General features: G+C 50.3%; 1 protein-coding gene across 7 annotated transcripts in view; it reads right to left on the bottom strand.

Moving 5' to 3' along the window:
- Positions 1 to 2,042: 2,042 nt before the first annotated feature.
- The window catches only part of PRPF3 (pre-mRNA processing factor 3), a 129,543-nt gene continuing 105,168 nt past the window's right edge, over positions 2,043 to 26,417 (bottom strand). For all 7 annotated transcript variants that reach the window (XM_078670663.1, XM_078670666.1, XM_078670664.1 and 4 more), the window contains 2 exons: positions 4,834 to 4,895; positions 2,043 to 2,757 (listed from right to left, as the gene is read on the bottom strand). In XM_078670663.1, coding sequence (XP_078526789.1) covers positions 2,611 to 2,757; positions 4,834 to 4,895 — 209 coding nt within the window. In that variant the 3' untranslated portion in view covers positions 2,043 to 2,610. The remainder of the gene's footprint in view (positions 2,758 to 4,833; positions 4,896 to 26,417) is intronic.

The following is a 26,417-nucleotide window of genomic DNA, read 5'->3' as shown; positions in this document are numbered from 1 at the left end:
AATGATTCAGGCATGTGAATCTATGAAAGACACCCATAATACTGGATAACTCTCAGAAATGGAGAGCCTGTGAAAAAAACCATTACGCGACGATGGCGCAGAAAAAAATGGAACTGACATCAGTACACTGACGAAGTCTTCTCAGGACTCCGATGACGTCATGCAGAGTTGCGTGTGGAGCCGTTCCATTGTGAAGTCCTTGATGACATGGGAGAGCGGAGAAAAAGTTTCTGTGGAATGCTGCGCATTGGGATAATTTGAAAGAGGAGGAATCCACAGGCATTTGTATCCATCAGAAGATCCCATTTTCCTATCCCTGTCCTCCTGTACAGCACTAGTAAAGTGACCCTAGCATAGCAGGGCAACAAACCGCCTTCAGTGGATGGTAAGATGGTAGGGATAGCCATTCTATCCAGGAAGCACCCAAGAGATCAAAGGATAGCCTTCCCGGGGTCACTACCGGCAGCAAAAAGGAACCACCCTCTTAGGAGAGCAATTTCGGCACAACTAATGCTGCAAGTTTCCCCTCAACGTTTAGGAGGAGAACAGCAGCCTATGGCTCAAATCTGTAGGATCTGTTAGTAAGAGAGAGAGGGGGTGGTCGGGAGAAGACATACAGGAATAGTATTCTTAAGACCCGACTGTTTAAAAGAATGAGGATCCGTGCTACATAGCCAGCCCCCAGCTCTTGAATATGCGCCCTTTGACCTTGTTTGGAAGGAGCTGGAGAAAAACAAAAGACTGTCCTTTGTGCCCTAGCTTGACTGGCCCATGGGCCCAATCTCGTTTTAAAGGTAAGCGCCTGCTGCTAACTGAAAGACATGTTTATGTGTGCAGTTAGTCAATCACAAGTGTAAATGTTGTTTGGCAATCAGTATGGGCTTTAATTGATGAAGTCTCTTTAAGCTTCATGGTGGGAGACTAATATTTATTCTTTTTCAGAGTTGGTGTAAGGCTATAATACTTGGAGAGTTCTGGAGTGTGTTCTTTCAATAGGCACAAAAATTCACACTAGGTGCACACGTAGTGCTGTTGCTAAAATATGCATCTTGAAAGCACTTGTTTTATCTTAACCACCAAGTTATTTTTCTACATTTGGCGACAAATTGTGTGTTATTTAAAATAATGACTACATATTCACAGTGCCTTCAGTAACAGGCTGGACAATGGACATATTAGCATCGTAAATACACAGATCACTAGTCTCCAGTGCACCAACCAGGATTCAAATCTGCGACTCTCTGGGTAGACACACTAATATCTGCATTATCGCATAATCCAATGAAGGTTTCATAACGTAAAAGTCAATTTCTCACAGCTTAGTTTAAGTAACATTTATTTTTCACTTAAGGTATGTGTGTTATTTTATAGGCATTTATCTGAAGATAAAAAAATAGTTACAAAACATTTTGTCCTTTATGCAAGACTTTGACCCTGCCCCCACACTAACTGCCCCCATGGCACTCAGAATCACACTTCCTGTACTTTGTTTTTTTATGTACTTCAACCACTTTTCACGACAGCTAACAAGGGTTCCAGATTGCATACTCTATGCAGTTTGCCCAGAATGCAACTTTCTAGGCAACCATTTAACTGAAACAGCATCTCTTTCTTAGTGTTATCTACATGTCATGTTGGACACCACCTTTGAAACAGGATTTGAGCTTTCCTCAACCATCTGAATTAAAATGTGTTGTTAATGAGGAGGAGCAATAGTGGGCGCTACATCTGGGCAAACATCCATGTGTTTTTGGATCATTTATTACAGAATTTTACTTGCAAATGCACAATTTCCGACTAATTTATACACAAAAATTCTCAGGCAGAGAACCCCCAATCTCCCTGGGAAAGGTCAATCTGTTCATTCCATCTGCGTGTACGCCAATGTACATTAACTGGTCTTACGCCTCACCACTTTCAAATTCCACCAGCCACCACTGTTTGAGACCCTAGTGTACAATAAACACTGATTAAACAAATGCCACGTTTGGTACCTATATATGTAAAAAAGGCCAATAAGAACTTGTGACCAGACACCTCTGTTCATCTTTATAAAAGGTTTATTCAATAAAGATCGGATATGGGCTAAATCCCCATCTCCTACATGGCAAATACAAAGGCTGTTCTGCTCAAGAGGCAAGGACAACCTTTGTTTCGAGAATGACTTTGCATCCGCCAGTTACTGGCTCTTCCAATGATGTCCTGCTGTCCAAGCTTGTGGGTTTAAGGCTTTCCCTCTGCTCAGGTGCAAGACTGTAGCGAGGACCACCATCCAAAACGGTACTGTAAAGCTACAGTATATAAACTCCCTAAAAAAAATAAACATATATATGTGTGTACCCTTTTCTGGTTCTAAAGCAATTTTATACAAACAAGTTCGACTTCGATATTAATAATCAACACCAGTTGTCCAGTCTCTTAAACGAAGTTCTGAAAAATTGTGGGCTTTGTGGGTTCCAGGTTAACAATGTGCATCTCTGCTGTTTGATACTTCAAGGCAGCTCTTCAGATGCTCCACACTCCATTAGCCGTACAATACTGGATTCAGGATTCCTTCTATATCCTTTGAACACGGTCCTGCATTAGAATTAATTGCATCCTGACATAGCCTCAGTCTGTAGATTCCAGAACACTTTCGCTCAAAGCTAAGTCCCAATAGTGCTCAGCTCCATGCTTCTTAAAATGCTCCCTTGCCATGTTCTCTGTTGGGCACTGCTTGAATTTCATGTCCCCAAAGCTACGCTCCTTTACAGTACCCTGAAGAAGAAAGGAAACAATCAGGGTGTGTTGAGGTTACGCTGCATCGAATATGCCCCTTAAGGAAAAATACAAATCTTAGACAATTACTTGCACAGATCAAATTATCAATAATATCACAGTGGTCTGAACTCTCCGTCAGTTACAAGTCAATCTTCGTATACAAATATTTCCAATTCAAATATTATTTTAAAATTGCAGAATAAGTGAGTTACAAAACAATATGGTCAAATATGCCATAATTACACACAGCTTCAAACAGACTGTTAGGTCTATTCCCCAATCCATTTCTTGTGAGAACAATTTATACAAAAGATCCCCAAACTAAAGCTCACTTTCACCTTGTTCCATCAGCTGAGACTCCTCAAGTTATGGCAGAGGAGCGTAGATCCCAACCCCCACGCCCCCCCAGCCAACAGCCGCAAAACTCGAAAAATAAAACAATAAAAACATGTTTATTATAGTTTTTTTTTTTTTTAAAGTCTTGGGGGCGGGCCAGCTGATGACAGGCGGAAGGTGGGGAGGGTATGGGTGGGTGTTTCTGCAATGCTGTTAGTGCGCATGTCCGGTTGGTTGGCCGTCTCAGGATGGCCAAACAGACATGCACACTACAAGTCTCCAACTAGAGCTGCACTGCCGGGTTAGAGATAAGCAGGCACAGGCTCCCAGTCTCTCTGGGAGGACAAATGGAGGGCACTCAGGCACATCTGGATGCTGCTCACATGCAAGAGAGCAGTGTCTGGACTGACCACAGGGGAGTCTGGGAGCCAGTACCATGCAGCAGAAAAGCACTGAGTCGGCAATGCAGCGAGCGCAAGGTAAGTAGTTTTCCTTACTTTTCTTTTGCATCATCATGGACTGTCCTCACTCCCCCCCGCGCACCGCCACTCTGCTCTGCTTGGATATGAGCCACCAGTGTGTTCCATGCAATTCAGTTACATATTGAACCGAGCTCTTGATCGCAATTTAGGAGCCACTTTGAAGTTTAGGGACAACAGGTAAAAAGTATTGCCTCTTAGTGCATAATGTACAAGGCTCATTGTAACTGGATATTACTTTGAAAATAATTTCAACATGTCTAAAATGTCTGAGCAATCTGAAGCAATAATAGGGCCGAAAGCATAAGAGGTAGAAGTGACCGAAGAGACCTGTCTCTGTGAGGGTGAAGAGCGTCAGCTCCCACTAACAACTTTACCCGAAAAGGATTGGGCTGCTGCTGCACAGGTTGCAGAGGCTAGTGTTGTCTGTAGACTAAACGCTGCAATAATCCCGAAACATCTTGTAACGTTAGCAGGAACGGCTCGGCTGGAAACACTATGCCCAAGGGCTATGGCTCTAGTTCATTGCCCTTAAATTGTTCAATGGCCATATCAGTCTCCGTCCTAAATTAATCTAGAGCCACTTAACCCAAAGATATGTCCATAAGGCATCCACTACATATTCTGAAAACTCAGTTGAGCGTATCCAGGATTAATATTCCAAGTACTACACTGATGCGGATAGCTCTAGTGATACAGTCAGAGCTGCCCAAGCTAGATGTACTTTGCCACGACGTGGCCATGTGTCGTTCGAGAAAGTGAGGCCCTGAGATCTTCCTGCATGGCCCAAAGATTTTGCTGGCCATATTATATAAGTATGTGTGGATCTACTCAGAAGGTACACCATGTTCCAGGATCTTAGGGCCAAACCGGAAAGGATGGAGCAATCACTTTCTAATACAGAATATGTAAAAGCGCCAAAGGGTATGCACAGCAGTGCATACCCCTCAGCGTCCTTACATACTTTGCAGTAATCACTGCAGAGTATGTAAGGACGCCTAGGGGTACGCACAGCAGTGCATTTGGTATATGGCAGCGCTATTTCTTAGTGCAAAACACATCCATTTTTGAACGAGAGGGCGCACTGTGTGCCAAGAAAATAGTGCCAAATGCTCACTCCTTCCAGTTGCGGAATTCTGCGGAATTTTAATGCACTTCCGCAGAAGCAAATTCCACCCACCACCAATATAAATATCACAGAGATATTCTGCGACTATCATTTTGCTTAACTCAGGCAGACCGGTATCAGAGTGCTTACCTCCCAAACGAGTGTGCATTTGTTGATTTTTTTTGCTGCTTCTTCGTCGGACTCATCATCATCTGAAAACAAACGTAATTTAAATCAGCTATTGTACAGTGGTTTAAAGTGCATATCAGTGCTCGTCTTAATAAAAACTAACCAAAGAGAGATCATGTAATGAGATATTTCACCTTCAAAACTCATACTTGTATCTGTTATGACTGCACACACAGACAGCTGCACACTGTCAGCATCATGTAATAATGCACACCATACATGGCTAATGTTTTATCTCTCGAGAAGGGGCCACTGACCTCACCATATAAAGATGTGAACCGGCCACTCACTTAGATCAGTGAGCTGCTCTGACCTGTTGACCATAAAACTGACATTCAGAACGAAGTTTGAACACTTGAGCCATTTACCTGTTCCTCTATTCAAAAGATAGCTGCTGCAGATTGTCTGGTACCCTCTTCTTGGAATGGAGTGATACAATTATGGGGAACTGACCTTTACAACGCTTCTCAGACCGAGTTGTAGGAATTTACTTTCATCTACCTGGGTTATTTCCAGCATTATTTCCCAAATCCAAACGCTTAACATATGGCAAGTTTATAATTTCGTTAACTATCCAGAAAGAAAAGTATGCTTAAAAAAAATACACAGCTCACTCTTTAAATTAGAATAGGACCACGAAAAACACTGAAAAGAGATCTCCTTTCAAGCTTCTCCCCACTTGTTCTCTCTGACCGACGTTTGTGGAGTTTCACCCACTTCACCAGTCAAGGTTGCCAGGCTCAACATGGGGAGCAGGGCACCACAGTCTCGAAAAACAGCTCTTGGGTACTTTACATTTAAGGCGTTACCTGTGATTAAAACATTCTGGAAAACGGAGAGTGTGGCATAGGTCACAAAAATGTAGTTTGTAAATGGATATGAGCATTTCACCGTGGTCTTCTGATAGCATAATTTATATGGCTAGGTTTCGATCACAGTAGTTCAAATATACCACCGACGAGATTTAGAGTGTACTTTGCATATTTGAATTAAACCATGGTAATCTCCAGGCACAATAATTTTATTTCATCTGTACAGCGTCAGGTGCAGTAGATGACGAGCCATTGTGGTTTCCATCATCACACATTCTAAGTAGCATTTTGTAACCTCTCACAAAATAAATATGTATAAATAATTTAACAAAGTAAAAATAAAACGCTGTAGTTTCACTAAAAATGACACTAAAAATGTTAATAGGTAGTCATTACGACTTGAACATGACTAATTATTGAAATACATTATTTCTTGATACACTTGTCAATAGTTTTTATGCATGTCTCACTGTTTGCGATGTTACAGAGAACGAGGCAGAGAGCATTTCTAGCGGATTCTCTTTACAAATAACATTTTTGTGCAGCGTTCATATGACCCACTTACAAGTTATTACATAAACCTGTAATATTAGATGACCGTGTAAAGTGGGTTTCTCTTTCAGACTGGAATAGATCTTTGATAAGTTACATTTGGCATGGTAAGTGATATGCATGGCTGCTGTGTAGACTTAATTTCAGTGCTTGGCAGTCTTTGAGAGAATGTTTCGTTGCCAGGAGTTATTTTTTTCTTAGATTTTTAAGTCGTTAGATCTATTAAATGTTTAAAGGCATCTGGTTTGCAAACGTAGGAAGTGATATCTGATGGTATTACGTCAATGGATAATACTAACAACCTATCTGCATGTATCAATTCACTCAAAACCTTCATTTGTATATCCTTTTCGCCGCGGCGAAAAATGGGGCTAGGGGGTGGCGTGGCGCTCCCGTACTTATGACGGCTCCATGCCATCATGAGTCACGGGCGGTGTGTGCTCATGATGGCGTGGAGCCGTCGTGACCCCGCCCACTCACTAATTTGCACGCACAGGCGTGTAATCAGTGCCGCGTGGGCAGAGCGGCAGTTTCATGACAGCTCCATGCCGTCATGAGCACACGCCGCCCGCGACTCATGATGGCGTCGAGCTGTCATGAGCACGGAAGAGGATAAAACCGCCACTATGGTCGATTAAGAGGATCATGACTGAATGCTCCCAAAGTTCCTCTTGCTGCCAACCTTGATGGTGATGTTTTTGTGACTGGGACAATAAGGTTTCATCATCCCTGATGAGGCGGATGGTGCCACTATCCTCTTAAAGCTGTAGCCATGCTACTGCTAAGCATCATGGTTGCGTCCCAGATCATCCAAGCTACTAGAAATGGATCATGAGTACAGAGAACTGTTTCAGTGGACAACTTGATGACATTACAGTCCTTCAGTTTGTAGGAAACTGGCTCTGTATATGGTATGGCCACTGGGTGGTTATACCATGTGCAGAGTTCAGGGGTTCCCCAAATGTGTACACGGCTCAATGTAAAACCCAAAGTGCTTTATTAGTGGTAGTGTGGGCGAGAAGCCTTAAGCCTAACACAGAGGAGTGGAAGACATTTTTGCACAAAATTGACCAATAACGGACACACGACTCACAAAGAGCCACATCAATTCTAGAAAAATAAGCTTTACTTGTACTTTAAGACCAAGATCTTCACAATAAGGCAAGTACGTTTTTAAATAGAAGTACTTTTCACTTTAAAAAGTTGACACAAAACATTTCTGAACAGTTCAATGTTATCCTATGGAGGAAAACAAAAATGTGATTAAAAGTATCAGACCTACAGTTCCAGTCTTTGGAACCAAAGGGCAAGGGTCGGGTGAGTACCAAAACTGCACCACCAGCAGCACAGGGGTGGCAAGGGGCTGAGGTGAAAATCTGAGTTTGGCCCAATGCGGTTCTTTGAGACTGGGAGTGCTCGAAGCCACACTGCTTGCAGGTAAGTAAAACGGTTGCAGGGGGTCAACCTTTGCGGTTTAGGACCAGCACAGGGGGCACAAAGCAGCACCAAACACGCACCACCAGCAGCACTGGGGCGGCCGGGTGCAATTTCAGAATTTGGCACCCAATACTGTTCAATAAGGATTCTGCTTTCGCCTAACAGGCTGCAGGAGTTGCACCGGAGTTGCAGGAGGGAGTGTGAGAAAGTGCCTCTTTTGCATGGTTAGCCCCCCACTTTTAGCCTGGTTTTCATGTGGTTTCAAATGTAGGGCACATGGTCTCTGCCAACCATGTCCCCTGTGCCTGTGCTCCTTCCCTAAAAACAAATCCCTAATTGTAAGTAGCTAGGGCCTGGGAGCTGAAGAGGGTCCCCTGGGAACCCCGTCACTGGGACCATGCCACCGCCTTTGAAGCTTGCATGCCCCTGTGAGGGAGAAAACGAAAGTTGACATGGCACCCTGCCTGGATGTCATGCCAACTACCACTGCATGAAAGCATAGATATGCCTCCCCTCTAGCAGGCCTCACATCCCTAAGGTAGGCTGCAGTATACCAAATGTGAGGGCATTTCTGCCTGAGCAGATATGCCCCTACATTATTGGGGTCCATTTCCTAATATTGTAAGTGCCCGTGAAACCAAGTGCATGGGCTGGAAACTAGACAACTCTAGTTCCCCACCACCATGATGGCTTCACTGAACACAGGAGTGTTTGGTAACAAACTACTCCTCTCAAAATACCCACACTTATGCCAGTGTGTGATTTATTGCACCAGGCACCATGTACCCAGAGGGAAACTCAGAGGTGCCCCCTGAAAACCTGCCAAACCTGGCGTGGTCTCTGACCGACTGAAGGCAGCCAGACACCACCAGACATGTTTCTGGACCCTGGGTAGAGAGTCCCTGCCGTCTGGGCCCAGAAACAATGCATATCCTGGGCAGAGGTGTCATGCCTCCTCCCCTAGATGGGCCAGTGCTCGAAGAGGGGAGCTTTAAAGGGCTGCCACCTTTGTAATGCGACCCCCAGCCAGCCTCTGCTGCTAGCAGCAGATGGCAGCCCATGGTTTTCACCCCCACTTTGGGTGGGAGAAATTCAAAAGAATAGGAGGTGTGCCCACCTCTTCCAATCTCACCCCTAAGGTGGGGGTGGCAAAGTGAAATACCACTTGTCAGGTGGGGATACCCGTCTAATCAAGGTTAGGTCTATTCCACCCTCCCACAGGAGGGTGTAGTTGTGAGAAGTTGGCCTGATATGCAGTGCTCACTATTCTAGTGATCACTATGTATCAGTCCAAACAACCCTTATTGATGTTTGGTTGTAAGTCAACCTGATAGACCAGCTATCCTAGTAGCATGGACACGTGCAGTCTTTAGGCTAAACTCTAGAGGGCGTGTTAAGCCAGCTGTTTTACCATCACATATATCCCTTGAACACCAAGTGAAAGGACACCACACAAGTTGTTATGAAAATAAACGTATATTTATTTATAACAAGACTACCCTGGCTCTTTATGAGACAGGGAGCTAAGCACACAACAAAACTCTTAAAGAAATACTTAAGGTCGCACAATTTACACAAATGCCCGAGGGGCACGAAAAACCATATACACAAGAAGTGGAATGCGAATTACTAGCAGGTAAGTAACTATTCTCATAGGCTTTAGGATCGCTAGGACTAATCTACTGAAACTTCAGATTGCAAGCAGGAGGCCTAGGGACGTCGTGTGCAGAGTGGGAACTCTCACGCGTAAGGCGGGAAAAAGTCTATGGAGGCTAGTAAAAGCAAAGTTAGTGTTCTCGGGCGAACCCGACTAAGTAGAGCTGAAACGACAAAGGATCCTGACACTTAGATAGTTAGACTATGCTGGAGCGCCGAAATGCTCAGGTTACCTAGCCCAGGGGCTGCGGCTGCATAGGGCTGAAAAGACGTCGGAGATCCTCGTTGCAGTCTATGGAGCCTGAAGAAAGAAGTTGCTGGCAGGCGACGAGTGAAGAAGTTCGTGGTGATCCAAGCCTGGATCGATGAAGATGAAGACCTGTAAGCAGAGGGGACCAAGTTCTGAATCACTAGCCAGTGATTAGGTGGGCACCAGGATGGCACCGGACGAAGTCACCTCGACCAGGTGAGTGGGCGACGCTGGGCTCTGCAGTCTCTCGGACCAGGAGGCGTTGTCGGCGACCAGGATGGAGGGGCGAGCTGTCCCACGAAGGTATCTGCTGTCGACGTCGCTGGACCCAGGATTGGGGCAACAACTCTTGGCAAATGCAAGCCCACGCGGTGGACTCGAAATGGCGTCTGGAGTGGACCAGGAGGGTCCGGGGTGCTCCTCTGTTGGAGGGGAGCAAGGGCCAGTCTGGAGCAACCAGACCAGCCGTGTTGTCGTCGTAGTTAGTCGTCAGAAGGGCTACTAGCCAACGGGCAAGCGACCTGGACAACGCGGTGAGCAGCAAAGAGCAGAAGGGCCCCACGCAGATCTCGTGGATGCAAGGGGGCTGGACTTCGGTGCTGGAGCTGCTCAGGGTTGGGGCTTCTCTTACCCCAAAGCACTTGGGCGAGGGTCACTCGGTGGTCGTGCTGGGCAAGCGTCGGGCAGTCTTGAAGATGGCCGGTCCCTCGAGGTCTCGTCGCACCCACGGGTCTCAGCTGGGCTGATGATGTAGGTAGAGGTCAGAGGTGCCAGGGAAGCCAGTTCTCGTCGAGCTGGGCAGTCTTGATCCGGAGGAGAGACTTACAGCAGACCGCGATGCTTGGATGGTGCCTGCTGCTGCAGGGTGACTACTCCTTAGCCACAAGGGAGAAATCTTAGGAAGAGTCTTGAGTTCCTTTCGTGGAAAGTAGTTTCAGGATTCAAAGATGATCTAATTTGGAAGGGGGCCTGCTCCTACCTTTATCCTGCAAAAGGGGGCTGGCACGCGACTAAGTCCTGCCCTATGGGTGGGACTAGGAGGGGGGTGGTTACACCCCTCTCCTTTGTCCCGTCTCTCCCCAGCTCAGGGGCTGGTGTGCCCCCAGAACTGGTTTGACCCAGCCTATGCATAGTGAGCACCGGGGTGCCACTTGCAGTCACCTTCCTCTATAGCCCTGCCTACCTGGGATACACAAAATCCTGTCTGGGACGGTGCTGGCACCGCCCCTGGCAGGAAACCCTTTGTCCATGCCTCCCGCGCTGGAAGGACTCCCAGCAGCAGGAGGGCAGACTTGTGTCTCGGTGGCAGCATCCATTTTGTGGAAGCTGAGGCTATGTCAGACTTTAACCGGGGTTACAGGTTACATACATGTCGTGTCCCTCTAGAAGGGTGGAATGCTAACCCCGTCGCCAGAATTGGAGAGGGGTTAGTATTCCAATTCGTAAGACACCTTACTCGACATGTTTTGATAATGTTATACCAAAGTTAGCATTTGACCGCGAGGTACTTAATGCACTTAAGAGTATATGGTATAGCGTTATCATGGAACAGCTGTTAGGACTTGGTTCCGCAAGCTGCAAACGGGCTCAGCTCATGCCAGAGCACCATTTCACATTATTCCAAGCACTCTGCCTTCAGGATTGTTAAGGCCTGCCATAGGAGTGACTGATAGGAATATATGTGTCCATTTTAGGGTTAGATATAGGAATACTATATCTAAAGCAAAGGGTGATTACACCACCTTGCCCCAGCTGTCAAGCAGCCAGTTGTGTCAGTCTTGGATGGCCAGCCAGGGGTGGCACAATACATGCTTCAACCCCTGGTAGGCCCTGGGTGCACCTATGCCCTGGGTACTTAAGGTACACTGTACAGGGGCTGATAAGGTGACTCAGTATCCAATTAGGTATGTACCTAGGGTACATGGAATCCATTTTACAGAGAGAGCAGTGGGCCTGGGGTCCTGAATAGCAGGGCCCCAGGTCAACTAAGTCAGAAAACCAGCAAAACACCAGGCAAAAAGTTGGGGGCAACCATAGTCAGGGATCTACCTTCCTACAGTAGTCACCCCAGGTAAGGTGCCCATGGCTCCTACCTGCTCCCCCCTAAAACTCCTCCTAAAGTTACTATTTGTGTGCTGAACCAAAGTTGCCCCTATGACACTCGGCATCCCAACTTACGTCTGCCGTCGTTGGTCTTCCTCTTGCAACTTCCGGTACCACGCCTGCAGCCTCTTTTCCGTTGAAAGAATCCTCATTGAGAAGCATTGGGCGCCCAATGTCGAAATCGCACCCTGCGGCCCCTGTGCCGCTGGTGGTGTATGTTTGGTGCTGCTTTATGGCCCCCCCCTGTGCTTAACCTAACCTCCAAAGCTTGACCAAGCATCCGATCTACTTACCTGCAAGCGGTGTGGCTCCTGACACCCAGTCTCCATTGGAAAGCATTGAGCCGACTTCCGATTTTGATCTCTGCACCGGGCCGCCCCAGTGCCACGGATGGTGCAGTTTTGGTACTTACCTGATCCCTGGCCCTTGCTGACTTTTGGCTCTGAAGACTGAGACTGTAAGTGCAATACTTACCTATTTAAGTGTAATACTGTTTTTCCCATAGGATAACATTGGACAATATGAAAAAGTTTATAAATGTCGATTTTTCAAAGTGAGAAGTATTTAATTAAAAACTTACCTGATAACGAAGACCAGGGTCTTTAAATACAGTACAAAGTATAATTACGGAAAATTGGTCTGGCTCTCCTTCATGAGATGTGTGTCCATTATTGAGCACTGTTGTGTAATGTCTTACACTTCCCTGTGTTCGGCCTATTGGTACTCGCCCTCACTACCACTAATAGAGCACTTTGGGTTTTAGACGGAGCCCTGTGAACTTTTGAGGAACCCCATGTATCTGTTCAGGGTATTACCATCTAGTGGCAATATCATATACAGAGCCCATTAAATAATTTCAACACAAAACCTTGAGTGGAAGAATGAATAATTGAATATATATATATATTTTTTTATTGAGGGGGAGTTCAAAGAATTGAGTAAAGTCATTGCCTCAGCATTTGTATTGAAACCAATAGAACCAAAGACAAGAGTGTCATAAGTATGGATGACAAAAAATACAGGGGTGTCAGTGTGAGAAGTTGGCCTGATATGCAGTGCTCACTATTCTAGTGATCACTATGTATCAGTCCAAACAACCCTTATTGATGATTGGTTGTAAGTCAACCTTATAGACCAGCTATCCTAGTAGCATGGATACGAGCAGTCTAAGGCCAAGACTCTAGAGGGCGTGTTAAGCCAGCTGTTTTACCATCACATTACCCCTTGAACACCAAGTGAAAGGACACCACACAAGTTGTTATGAAAATAAACAGATATTTATTTATAACAAGACTACCCTGAACTCTTTATGAGTCAGGGAGCTAAGCACACAACAAAACTCTTACGAAAATACTTTAAGTCGCACAATTTACACCAATGCCCTAGGGGCACGAAAAACCATATACACAGTAAGTGGAATGCGAACTTGCTAGCAGGTAAGTAGTACTTTTCTAGACTCAGGAATCGCTAGGCCTACAATTCTAAACACTGGAATTAGATGCAGGAGGCCTGTGGACGTCGTGTGCAGAGTGGGAACTCTCACGCGTAAGGCGGGAAAAAGTATATGGAGGCTAGCAGTTGCAAAGTTACTGTTCTCGGGCGAACCCGACTAGGTGGGTCGAAAACGGGGGTGGATCCGAACACTTAGGGTGTTGGACTATGCTGAAGCACCGGAGTACTTGGTTTACCTAGCCCAGGGGCTGCGGCTGCATAGGGTTGAAGTTGCGTCGGAAACCCACGTTGAAGAACCAGGAGCCTGAAGAAAGAGTTGCTGGCAGGCGGCCAGTGAAGAAAGTTCGGAGTGATCCAAGCCTGGATCAGGGAAGAAGAAACCTGTAAGCAGAGGGGACCAAGTTCTGAATCACTAGCCAGTGATTTGAGTGGGCACCAGGATGGCACCGGACGAAGTCACCTCAGCCAGGTGAGTGGGCGCTGCTGGGCTCTGCAGTCTCTCGGACTAGGAGGCGTTGTCGGCGACCAGGATGGAGGTGCGAGCTGTCCCACGAAGGTTCTTGCTGTCGACGTCGCTGGACCCAGGATTGGGCAACAAGTCTTGGCAAATGCAAGGCCCACGCGGTGGACCTAAAATGGCGTCTTGAGGGGACCAGGAGGGTCCAGGGTGCTCCTCTTTTGGAGGGGAGCAAGGGCTAGTCTGGAGCAACCAGACCAGCGGTGTTTGTCGTTAGGGTTCGTCGTCAGAGGGTCACTAGCCAACGGGCGAGTGACCGGGACAACGCGGTGAGCAGCAAAAAGCAGAAGGGCCCCACGCAGATCTCGTGGATGCAGGGGGGCTGAACTTCGGTGCTGGAGTTGCTCAGGGTCGGGGCTTCTCTTACCCCAAAGCACTCGGTCGAGGGTCACTCGGGAGTCGTGCTGGGCAAGCGTCGTGCAGTCTTGAAGATGGCCGGTCCCTCGAGGTCTCGTCACACCCACGAATCTCAGCGTGACTGATGATGCAGGTAGAGGTCAGAGGTGCCAGAGAAGCCGGTTCTCGTCGAGCTGGGCAGTCTTGATCCGGAGGAGAGACTGGCAACAAACCGCGATGCTTGGTTGGTGCCTGCTGCTGCAGGGTGACTACTCCTTAGTCACAAGGGAGAATCTTGGGAAGAAGTCTTGAGTTCCTTTCGTGGAAAGTAGTTTCAGGATTCAAAGATGATCTGATTTGGAAGGGGGCCAGTTCCTACCTTTATCCTGCAAAAAGGGGCTGGCACGCGACTAAGTCCTGCCCTATGGGTGGGACTAGGAGGGGGTGGTTACACCCCTCTCCTTTGGCGGGCTTTCTCCAGCCCAGGGTCTGGTGTGCCCCTGGAACTGGTTCCATCCGGCCTATGCACAGTGAGCACCGGGGTGCCACTTGCAGTCACCTTCCTCTGAAGCCCTGCCTACCTAGAATACACAAAACCCTGTCTGGGACGGTGCTGGCACCGCCCCTGGCAGGAAACCCTTTGTCCTTGCCTCCTGCTCTGGGAGGACTCCCAGCAGCAGGAGGGCAGACTTGTGTCTCGGTGGCAGCATCCATTTTGTGGAGCTAAGGCTCTGTTTGACTTTAACCGGGGTTATAGGTTACATACATGTCGTGTCCCTCTAGAAGGGTGGAATGCTAACCCCGTCGCCAGAATTGGCGAGGGGTTAGTATTCCAATTCGTATGACACCTTACTCGACATGTTTTGATAAAGCGATACCAGAGTGGGCATATAACCGCGAGGATTATAATGCACTTAAGAGTATATGGTATGCGATATCATGGAAACGGCTAAGGGATGGATCCCGAAAGCCGCAGACAGGCTCAGCTCATGCCAGAGCACTATCTCACACGATTCCAAGCACTCTGCCTTCAGGATTGTTAAGGCCTGCCATAGGAGTGACTGATAGGAGATCTGTGTGTCCATTTTAGGGTTAGATATGGGTATACTATATCTAAAGCAAAGGGTGATTACACCACCTTGCCCCAGCTGTCAAGCAGCCAGTTGTGTCAGATTTGGATGGCCAGCCAGGGGTGGCATAATACATGCTGCAGCCCCTGGTAGGCCCTGGGTACACCTATGCCCTGGGTACCTAAGGTACACGATACAGGGACTGATAAGGTGACTCAGTATCCAATTAGATATGTACCTAAGGTACATGGAATCCATTTTACAGAGAGAGCAGTAGGCCTGGGGCCCAGAATAGCAGGGTCCCAGGTCAACTAAGTCAGAAAACCAGCAAAACACCAGGCAAAAAGTTGGGGGCAACCATAGTCAGGGATCTACCTTCCTACAGTCAGCGGGTAGGTAACAGCTCAGGGTTGGTAGAGAAATAGCCTTTGTGGATTATCGTGGAGTGCTGGAACCGAGGTAGGGTGGATGATGTAATGGAGAATGGGTGGTTACCAACACACAATAAGTGACGGTTGCATTTCACATGAGGAGTGAGAGTGATTTCGAACATGAATATGTTTTGAAGGAGGTTTATCGACATGTAACATCAGGGGCTCATGAAAGGGACTTTGAAAGATGCGGTATAGGCATTCCTGAACGTGGGTGTACAACAGCCTTATGAAGGGGATGGAAAATGTTACTCGCTCTGTAAGAATCGGTTTGTAGTCTGTAGTGCTGTAGATTAACATGCTCTGCATACTCCTACGATCTATTGTCGTGCTCTGACATTGCAAGTTGTTTTTCTTCAAATAAAGTATTTCGCGACTCCTTCCTTAGTTGGCAATGCACATGAGCACAGACTCCATGTTAGATTGTTTTTTGCATGGTGGGTGAGAGTAAAATGGAGTGGTTACTACAGAAATTATGGTGTACCTGTGCTTGGGAAAATAGTTATTTTGAAAAGGACTAAATCTGTTATCAGAGCCACATACTTCTGGGGAGGGGCATGTGAATCTACAGCACTTTCAGCTATAAGTAAGAGTTACTTACCTTCAGTAACGATGTATCTGGTAGAGACGTTGTCTAGCCGCAGATTCCTTAACTTAGAATACCCCCAGGCGTCAGACTGGATCGGGATTTTTTTTGGCAGCAACACCTCTGCGCACCGGGGGACGGCGCCACACGACCCTGCCCGGACCTCGCCCACGGACGTGACGTCAGCGAGGTCATACAAGTCCCCCTCGGCGCGCCGACGTCAGTTTCCTTCTTTTCCGCGTGCAACACAGATCCGGAGTAAGCGGTTCTCTGGCCTGTTTTCAGGCCCCTTTTTGACGCTTCACGTCTGGAACAGTGTGTGATGCCTTCGGGCTTTAAAACGTGTACCTCCTGTTCGTTTGAGATGCTAGAAGGACAACGACTTCTGTGGGCTGGTGTAAGACTTCCCTTTAACAGAATTTAGTACAGCCTCTAGTTAGGACTGTACATGAAGGGATTGCAGATGTGATGTGGTGGCATTTATTGTGGATCTGTTTCGGAGGGAAATGGTAGCCAAGGCACTGATGCTTGCTGCACTCTTGATCAGCCAATCATCGAGGTAGGGGACAAGTATATGCCACCCCTCCTCTGATGATCGACTACTACTGCTAGGCACTTTGTGAAGACACTTTCATCAGTGGTGATACCAAAGGTAAATACCTTGAATGTATATTGATGGGCAGTTACCACAAAGCAGAGGAAGGGCCGATTGGTGGGATATACGAGGAGGTGGAAGTAGGCATCCTGAGGTCTAATACGGTCATTAAGTCCTCTTACTAAAGAAGAGGGATGACATCCGGCAGTGTTACCATGTGCAAGTGTTCAGGGAGATGTAGCAATTCAGGGTCCTAAGGTCGAGGACCTAAGGTATGAGCGAGCAGTACTTAGGGTTAAGGAAGTGAAGAGAGGAAACCCCCCCCTCCCCGGTGGCGGGGGCATTTGCTCAATGGCCCCTTTTTGAACGATCGCTTGTACCCATTCCTGCAGATTGGTGTGATGGTGGCTGTGGAGGGTGTGTTTTGCTGGATGGACATTTGGAGGGGGGGGTGGGGGTGGGAAGGTCTCTGTAGTAGCCATGACCAACCACTGCTAATACCCACTTGTCCGATGTGATCTCCTGCCAGTAGGGAAGAAAATCCTCCACTCTCCCCTCAACATGTGCGTGCTCACGGATGATAGCAGCGGAGAAAATGAGTTGAGGTAGATGCCTCTTTACCAGAACCTTCTTTGCCCCTGCCTCGGTTGTAGTTGCTCTCTAGAGACCCCTTGTCTACCCTCATGCAGTTTGCTGATGGTGTGGCTACTGCTTCTGGTACGAGGGAGTGAGGTTTGAGGAAGCAGCTTTAGAGTCTGCTATGTAGTACTGTTGCCAGAAGGAGTCCCTAGGTGATGTCCTTTCATTTTTTCTAACATCTGATCAACGAGCAGGTCCAACAAGTGATCTCCATCAAAAAGCAGATTGAGCAGATGCTGCCAACATGAGGTTTAAAACCCGAGCTACAGAGCCAGACAGGTCGTCTGAGACGGATACTGGTATTGAGCCCCCAGGATGTAGTGTTTGCAGCGTCAAGAGTGCAGCAGATGGAAGCATAAGAAAGTTCCGCCCTCTGCAATTATCTCCTCCCCTCTTTTTGAAAGAGCCTATATGATGTTGGACTAACTCTAACTCTAGCAACTCATCCCACTGAACCAGTCAGTGGGAGAGAAGACTGACAGAGTCAGCTATCCTCCAGTTATTCCCAAACTATGCGCCGCGGCACCCCGGTGCGCCGTCATGAGTAGCCAGGGACGCCGCGCTCACGTTAGGAAAATGAAGTGTATTGCAGCTGCAGCGCAAAATACGTGCCACCTGCATAATCCAGGAACAATGGTTTTGCTGAATATCGGCCCCTTTGGCCTCACCATCTCTTTCATGTCGCTCCCATGAATAAAAGATTAGTAGTCTGTGGCAATGTGCAGGCATTTTTCCCTCTTGCTAGTTGTCCATTGCTATGTAATATTTCTCACTACAGCTGTCTGCAGTGAATGGCGCCCCCGTTTGGACAGGTGATGCACTGTGTCAGAGGAGCCCTTTGTGAGACCCCGCAGCAAGAAGGCCCCATGGTTCACCGACGAACTCATGAGTTCCAAGAAGAACTGCCGAACCCTCGAGAAAGACTGGAGAAGGGAACCAACTCCGGACAACATGACCACCCTCAAGCTTGCCACCCGGAAGCACCACCAACTGATCCGCGCCACCAAGAAAACTGCATTCATGGACCGGCTGGACAACAACGCACACAACTGCAAGGAACTCTTCAACATCGTGAAAGAGCTCTCCAACCCCAACGCCGGAAACAACGACATCACCCCTTCGCAAGACCTCTGCAATTCCCTCGCCTCCTACTTCCACAACAAGATCGCGGACATACACAACAGCTTCAGCACTCAACCGACGCATGCCACGACCGAACCACCACCCCCCACCACCACCCTCCGCGCCTGGACTCCGATCAGCACCGAAGACACCGTCCGCATGATGAACTCCATCCACTCCGGATCTCCAACCGACCCCTGCCCTCACCACGTCTTCAACAAGGCCGACGCTGTCATCGCACCCCACCTGCGGGACATCATCAACACCTCCTTCGACACCGCCACCTTCCCGGAGAGCTGGAAGCACGCCGAACTCAGCGCCCTACTCAAGAAACCTACAGCGGACCCCACCGAACTCAAGAATTACCGCCCCATCTCGCTCCTCCCGTTTCTAGCCAAAGTCATCGAGAAGATCGTCAACAAACAGCTGGCCACCTTCCTCGAGACGAATGGATCCCTCGACCCCTCACAGTCTGGCTTCCGAGCCAACCACAGCACCGAGACCGCCCTCATCGCTGCCACTGATGACATCCGAGCCCTGATGGACAACGGAGAAACAGCGGCCCTCATCCTCCTAGACCTCTCCGCGGCTTTCGACACTGTCTGCCACCGCACCCTAGTGCAGCGCCTCAGCAACGTCGGAATCCATGAGAAGGCACTGGAATGGATCATCTCCTTCCTCGACGGAAGAACACAGAGAGTCCGTCTACCACCGTACAAGTCAGAGGCCACCGAAGTCATCTGCGGCGTCCCTCAAGGATCCTCGCTGAGCCCCACCCTCTTCAACGTCTACATGAGCCCCCTCGCGGCCATCGCACGCCAACACAACCTCAACATCATCTCCTACGCCGACGACACCCAGCTGATTCTCTCCCTCACCAACGACCCCGCCACCGCCAGAGCCAACCTTCACGAAGGGATGAAAGACGTAGCCGAGTGGATGACAACCAGCCGCCTGAAACTGAACTCAGACAAGACGGAAGTCCTCATCCTGGGCTCCTCGCCCTCCGCCTGGGACGACTCCTGGTGGCCCCCCGCCCTGGGCACCGCACCCAAACCGACAGACCACGCACGCAACCTGGGCTTCATCCTGGACTCCTCCCTCTCCATGACCAGACAAGTCAACGCCGTCTCCTCGTCCTGTTTCAACATCCTGCGCATGCTACGTAAGATCTTCCGGTGGATCCCCACCGAGACCAGGAAGACGGTCACCCAGGCCCTCGTCACCAGCCGTCTGGACTACGGCAACGCCCTCTACGCCGGAACCACCGCCAAGCTCCAGAAGAGACTCCAGCGTATCCAGAACGCCTCGGCGAGACTCATCCTCGACGTCCCCAGAAGAAGCCACATCTCCAGACACCTGAGAGACCTGCACTGGCTCCCGATCAACAAAAGAATCACCTTCCGGCTCCTCACCCACGCACACAAAGCCCTACACAACCAAGGCCCAGGATACCTCAACAGCCGCCTCAACTTCTACGCTCCCAAACGCCACCTCCGATCGACCAACCACGCCCTCGCCGCCGCCCCCGCATCCGAAGAGCGACAACAGGAGGAAGGTCCTTCTCCTACCTGGCCGCCAAGACCTGGAACTCCCTTCCGACCCACCTCCGCCTGACCCAGGACCACCTCTCCTTCAGGAAGAAACTCAAGACCTGGCTGTTCGAGCAGTAGCAGCACCCCCCCCCCCCTCCTAGCGCCTTGAGACCCTCCGGGTGAGTAGTGCGCTCTATAGATGTCTTTGATTGATTGATTGATTGGCTGTGTGCTTTGTAAAAGCAGCCAGCGCGCCTCCATTTTAAATTACACGAAATCTTAAAATCTGAAAAATCCTTCCACTACTAACACGTGGATTTACTCAGGCATGCTGGTGTAATACTACTGCAAGAAGAATATGAGCTCTGAGCGGGCCCCTGCCAGCCCCCGGATCCAGCGAACACAAGGCAATATAAACAAGGGGGAAATACCAGCGCACCCCACGCTAACCTCGATGTGGCAATAACAGCGCCATAAATACAGTTATTGACACCTTTTAAAAAATGATATGAAAAGCTTATTATTGTGTCGTGTTACTAGCGGGGTAGAGTGGTTATAATGCTAGTAAATGCAACACACCTTCAACGCGCTGTCTCAATAGGTTGCCCTGAACATTATTTCCTGCATGTATTCAGCATGTTGCCTTGCTGTGTTGTACTGCACCAAATATTAATAAATCTGGACCCCAGAGGTTCTCACACAAAGTCAGAACTTCTAAAACAGCGTGCCCTGGCATTGCAAAACTAGGAGGAAATAGTGGACAAACCGATTATAGCGTGATATTCATATATGTAAATTGTGCAATTAGCGTGAATTAAAGCACAAGTTACTACTTGTGTAACGATATATCTGTAAGAGACATTAGTTAGTATTAGATTCCTTACCTTAGAATATCCCCAGGCGTCAGACTGGATCCGGAAATTTTTACGTAGCAGTACCCTTGCGCGTCGGTAGGCGTCGTCTGCGGCTCCGCGTCCGTCTTCGGCGCCGTGATGACGTCGTCGGAGTACTTAGACGCCGCCTCCGCGTGCTGACGTCAGTTCTTAGACACAGCTTTTCCGCGCCAGAAACGCAGAGCCATGTTAAAAACCAACACTGGTGCCATTGAAACTAGGGCCCTGAAAGGGGGTAACCCTAACCCTAGATATCGGTTCGCAGAACGGTGAGGATGGGTGGGTCGGTAAGGAATCTAATACTAACTAATGTCTCTTACAGATATATCGTTACACAAGTAGTAACTTGTGCATCTGAAAGAGACACGTTAGTATTAGATTCCTTACCTTAGAATAGATACCCCAGCAATACCAACCCCGGTGGTGGGTCTGCTTACCAATAATCACACCAGAAAGTCCTGGAGGACAGAACGGCCAAAGAAGCCATCCCTCCGGACTTGGCTGTCGAGGCAGTAGTGTCTCGCAAACGTGTGCAGCGAGGCCCACGTAGCTGCCTGACAGATGTCTTGTAGGGGCACTCCCCGGCCCAGGGCAGTTGTAGTCGCCGTGGCTCGGGTGGAGTGAGCCCGTAAGCCAACAGGGGGCTCCTTTCTAGCCAAGGAGTAGCATGCCTGGATACACAAGATGATCCACCGGGAGATGGTCCTCTTGTGCACCGCTTTCCCCTTCTTAGCGCCCACGTAACCAACACAGAGTTGGTCATCCACCCGGAACTGGCGTGTGCGATCCAAGTAAAATGAGAGCGCACGTTTTGGGTCCAGACGGTGGAGCCGCTCTTCCTCTTTAGAGGGATGCGGTGGCGGGAAGAAGGTTGGCAAGGTGATAGACTGCCCGATGTGGAAGGCCGTGACAACCTTGGGCAGGAAAGATGGCTTAGTACGCAACACCACTTTGTCCGGATGGACAGAAAGGAAAGGTGGAGTACAAGAAAGAGCCTGGAGCTCACTCACTCTCCTGGCAGAGGTGATGGCAACCAGGAATGCGGTCTTCAGAGTAAGAAGGCGGAGAGGACAGTTGTGAAGTGGCTCAAAAGGAGCGCACATCAGAAACGTAAGAACCAGGTTCAAGTCCCACTGAGGCAACAAAAACGGAACAGGAGGGAATGTGCGTGTGATGCCTTTTAGAAATCTACTTACAATAGGGGACTTGAACAAAGAAGGTTGATCAGGCAGCCTCAGAAAGGCTGAAAGGGCAGAAAGGTATCCCTTGATAGTGCCCAGAGCAGAGCCCTGCTGGGCAAGAGAAAGAAGGAAGAGAATAACCTCAGAGAGAGGGGCAGCAAGAGGATCCACAGCCTTTGCTGTGCACCATGCCACAAATTTGTTCCACCTGCAGGCGTATATCGACTTTGTGGAGGGACGCCTGGCTGCCAGAATGACGTTACAGACATCAGGAGGCAAGTCAAATGGCCTCAACTGTCGCCGCTCAATCTCCAAGCATGGAGGTGGAGACTGGACAGGTTCGGGTGGAGGACCGTCCCCTGCTGCTGCGACAGAAGGTCCTCCTGAAGAGGCAGACGAACCGGGGGATCGACTGACATACTGAGTAGCTCTGGATACCAGTACCTTCTTGCCCAGTCCGGAGCCACAAGGATGACTTGGGCCCGGTCGCGCTTGATCTTCAGCACTCTGGGCAGAAGTGGTTTAGGCGGAAAGGCGTACAATAGACCCCAACTCCACTCGCGACGAAAAGCGTCTCCGAGCGAGTGTCGCCATGGAAATTCCAACGCGCAGAACTGATGACATTGCGCGTTCTTTTCGGTGGCGAATAGATCTAACCAAGGCTCTCCACATTGCTGAAAGAGGCCTTGCGCCACATCCGAGTTCAGACGCCATTCGTGATCCATCATGCACCGACGGCTGAGCTCGTCCGCCCTGGCGTTCAGAGAACCTGCCAGGTGTTGAGCCACCAGGGTCACGCCCTGGCGTTCCAGCCATTGCCAGAGGCGCAAAGCCTTCTGGCAAAGGGTCCACAACCCCACCCCGCCCTGTTTGTTGCAGTACCACATGGCGGTGGTGTTGTCCGTGAACACCTGCACTACACTCCCCCGGACAGAGGGGAGGAATGCCTTCAGTGCTAGACGAATCGCCCGTAACTCCAACAGGTTGATGTGGAGCAGGGCCTCCGGCGGAGACCAGAGGCCTCTGATCTCCGCCTCTCCCATGTGGCCTCCCCAGCCCTGAAGGGACGCGTCCGTCACAACTAAGTGCTCCGGTTGGGGAAGGGAGAGGCATCTGCCGCTGACCCAATCGCGGTTCGTGAGCCACCACTGCAGCTGTCACGCAGTGCCCTCCGAGATCAGGACGTGGTCGGATAGGTTGCCCTGATGCTAGGCCCACTGAAACTTCAGGTCCCACTGCAGAGCCCGCATCCGCCACCTGGCGTGATGCACCAGTAGGATGCAGGAGGCCATCAGCCCCAGCGTCAACCTGACCGAGACCCGGGATAACGGCTGAAAGATGGGAATCAGAGCCTGAATATCCCGGACCCGCTGTTCGGGTGGATAAACCCAAAACCGCGCCGAGTCGAGAACCGCTCCGATGAAGAGGAGCTTCTGAGAGGGACACAGGAGTGACTTTGGCACATTGATGGAGAACCCCAGCCGGTGCAGGAGATCTGCCGTAGTCTGGAGGTGGCTGACGACTGTCTGGGGCGAGCCCGCCTTCAACAACCAGTCGGCGAGGTAGGGGAAGACTGAAACCCCTAACCTGCGCAGATGAGCTGCGACCACCGCCATCACCTTTGTGAACACCCGTGGGGCGCTGGTAAGGCCGAAGGGGAGCACGGTATACTGAAAGTGCTCGTGGCCAACCGTGAACCGCAGGTAGCGCCGGTGGGCCGGCAGGACGGGGATGTGGAAATAAGCGTCCTGCAAGTCCAACGCTACCATCCAGTCTCCTGGGTCCAGGGCAGCTAGGACCTGAGCCAGTGTCAGCATCTTGGACTTCTCCTTCCGGAGGAAGCCGTTGACGTTCCTTAGGTCCAAGATAGGGCGTAGGCCCCCTTTGCCCTTCTTGGGTACCAGGGAGTAGCAACCACACCCTACTTCTGGCCCAGGAACGCGCTCGATGGCCCCCTTGGCCAAGAGGGCCGTAACTTCCTCCTGCAGAAGTCGCAAATGATCCCCCGATACACGGTGGTTCTGCGGTGGCATGGCTGGAGGAGTCGCCTCGAAGGGGAGGGAGTAGCCCCTTCGGACGATCTGCAGCACCCACCTGTCCGAAGTGACAGTGCGCCAGTGGATGTGGTGATGGCGAACCCTGCCCCCCACTGGCGTCACATGGGCCTGAAAGCACAGACTAGGAGGATTTCGAGGCGGATGCTGCGGGGGAAGGTGTGGACTGACCTCACCGTTGACCCCTACCGCCAGGACGGCGGTTCCCACGGCCGCCACCGCGTTGGGTATTACCCTGCGGAGCGTGGCTGGCAGCACGTGTGGGTACACCCCTTCCGTGGCCATGAAAGGAGTGAAAAGCAGCCGAGTGCTGGCGCGGGGCCGAGAGGCCCAAGGACTAGGCCGTAGCCCTGGAGTCCTTAAAGCGCTCAAGTGCATGGTCTGCTTTGTCGCCAAAGAGGCGACGGCCATCAAACGGCATGTCCATCAACGTGTTCTGGACATCTGCCGAAAAGTTGGGGGACCTCAACCAGGCGTGGCGTCTGACCGCCACTGTCGTTGCCATCGCTCTACCTAGCGAGTCGGTGGTATCCAGCCCACACCGGATGGAATATTTGGCTGCATCCCAGCCCTCCACAAGGGCTTGGCCGAGTTTGGCCCGTACCTCCAACGGACACTCTGGCAGCACTTCCGCAACCATATCCCACAGAGAGTTGGGGTAACGGCCCAAGAGGCACGCGGTGTTGGAAGACCGCAGTCCCAGACTAAGGGATGAGAAGATCTTTTTACCATACTGCTCATACCTCTTGGAGTCCCTGTCCGGCGGAGCCGACGGGAACGCGGTCTGGGAATTGGAGGCCTGGATGACCAGGCTCTCGGGGGTGGGGTGGGGGGACAGGAAACATGGGTCGCCCAGGGCCGGGCGGTGGCGTCTGGCCACGTTCCTATCTACGGGCGAACCCGTAGCGGGCTTGGACCAAGTGCCCAGAAGAACGTCAGTCAAGGCCTCATTAAAGGGCAGCAGAGGCTCGGCCGAGCTTGACTGCGGTTTAAGGACCTCAGTGAGGAGATTAGTCCTCACGGCCGCGACGGGGAGCTCAAGGCCCAAGGCCTTGGCAGCCCTCATCAACACCACACTGTAGGTTTCCCCCTCCTCCGAAGCCACGGAAGGAGGGGAGACAAAACCAGTGTCTGGAGAGGTGTCCAAGGTCTCCTGCCCAGTCCTCATGAGACTGACACTCTCGGGTCAGAGGGTCCTCAGACCCCTCCCAATCCCCTTCATCACCCATCTCCTGATACTCAGGGTTCTCAACCAATGGGGCCTGTTCATTGAAGGGAAACTCTCCAAACAACGTCTGGAGCGGCGCCCATCGGGGCCGTCCCGACGTCGGAACAGGAACGAAGGAGGTATCGGGGACGGCGCGACACCCCATGGTCCGACGCCGGGGAGGTCGTAAGGTCCACCGGCGACGATCCAGATCCCGAAGAAGGTCCAGGGGGATCCTGCGGCGCCGGGCCCGAAGGCGCCGGCGGCGCCGGGCCGCTGAACCCTGCGGCGCCGGGCCCGAAGGCACCGGCGGCGTCGGGATTGTGGGGCCTAGCGGCGCCGGGCCCGAAGGCGTCGGCGGCGGCGGGGCCGAAGCACCCGACGGCGTCGGGGCGAAGCCCCCGACCCGCTAGAGGCCCCAGACGGGTCCGCTGGGCCCGGAGGCACCGCCCGTCGGAGGAGAGAGATTCCACATGGCCATGAGGAAGCGCTCAATCTCCCCCGGCGTCGCGTTTAGCCCATGGACCGGAGGGTGTGGAGCTGGACAGTATTAAAGATATAGCCCTTTAAAGATCAGAATACCCTCAGAAGCAGCTGGAATAAAGATGATTTGAGAACTCTAACCTTATTTTTTCTTTGGTGGCACTAGCAGGATTACCAGAGCTGTTGGGACAACCTCTGCTATCATTTGACACAATGGCACAGCTATGCAATATCACGGCTTGAATCCAGAATGCTTGCCATAGATTCTCTATGCCTGCAAGTGTGCTTGAAAAGGGAACTAGAAGTCAGCATCCTACTAGAAGGACCAGTGGAATATGTGTTATTCTGAACTGTCTTAGTCACCATCCCTGTAAAGTCACATGTGATGGTGCCAGCAAGGCTGCATCTTGTTCAGCGGGATTGGGGGTGTTTGGCTTTGTGCTTTATCAACAATCACCATAGTGTGTCCAGCGAAACACAAAGCAATATGCAGAGGATGGGCAGTTCAATGGGTATTGGCAGGGTAGAGAGTTGGGAGATGTTAGGGGTGGCCAAGGGTGAGGATCTGTGTTGGGAACACAAGCTTCTGGAATCTGAAGCTAATCCCCAATCCTCCAACCACAGAGAGGCACCT

Source organism: Lissotriton helveticus, chromosome 12, assembly GCF_964261635.1.
Source record: "Lissotriton helveticus chromosome 12, aLisHel1.1, whole genome shotgun sequence".
Classification (NCBI taxonomy): domain Eukaryota; kingdom Metazoa; phylum Chordata; class Amphibia; order Caudata; family Salamandridae; genus Lissotriton; species Lissotriton helveticus.
The sequence above is the reverse complement of the archived record's forward strand: the minus strand, read 5'-3'. Positions and strand labels throughout refer to the sequence as shown.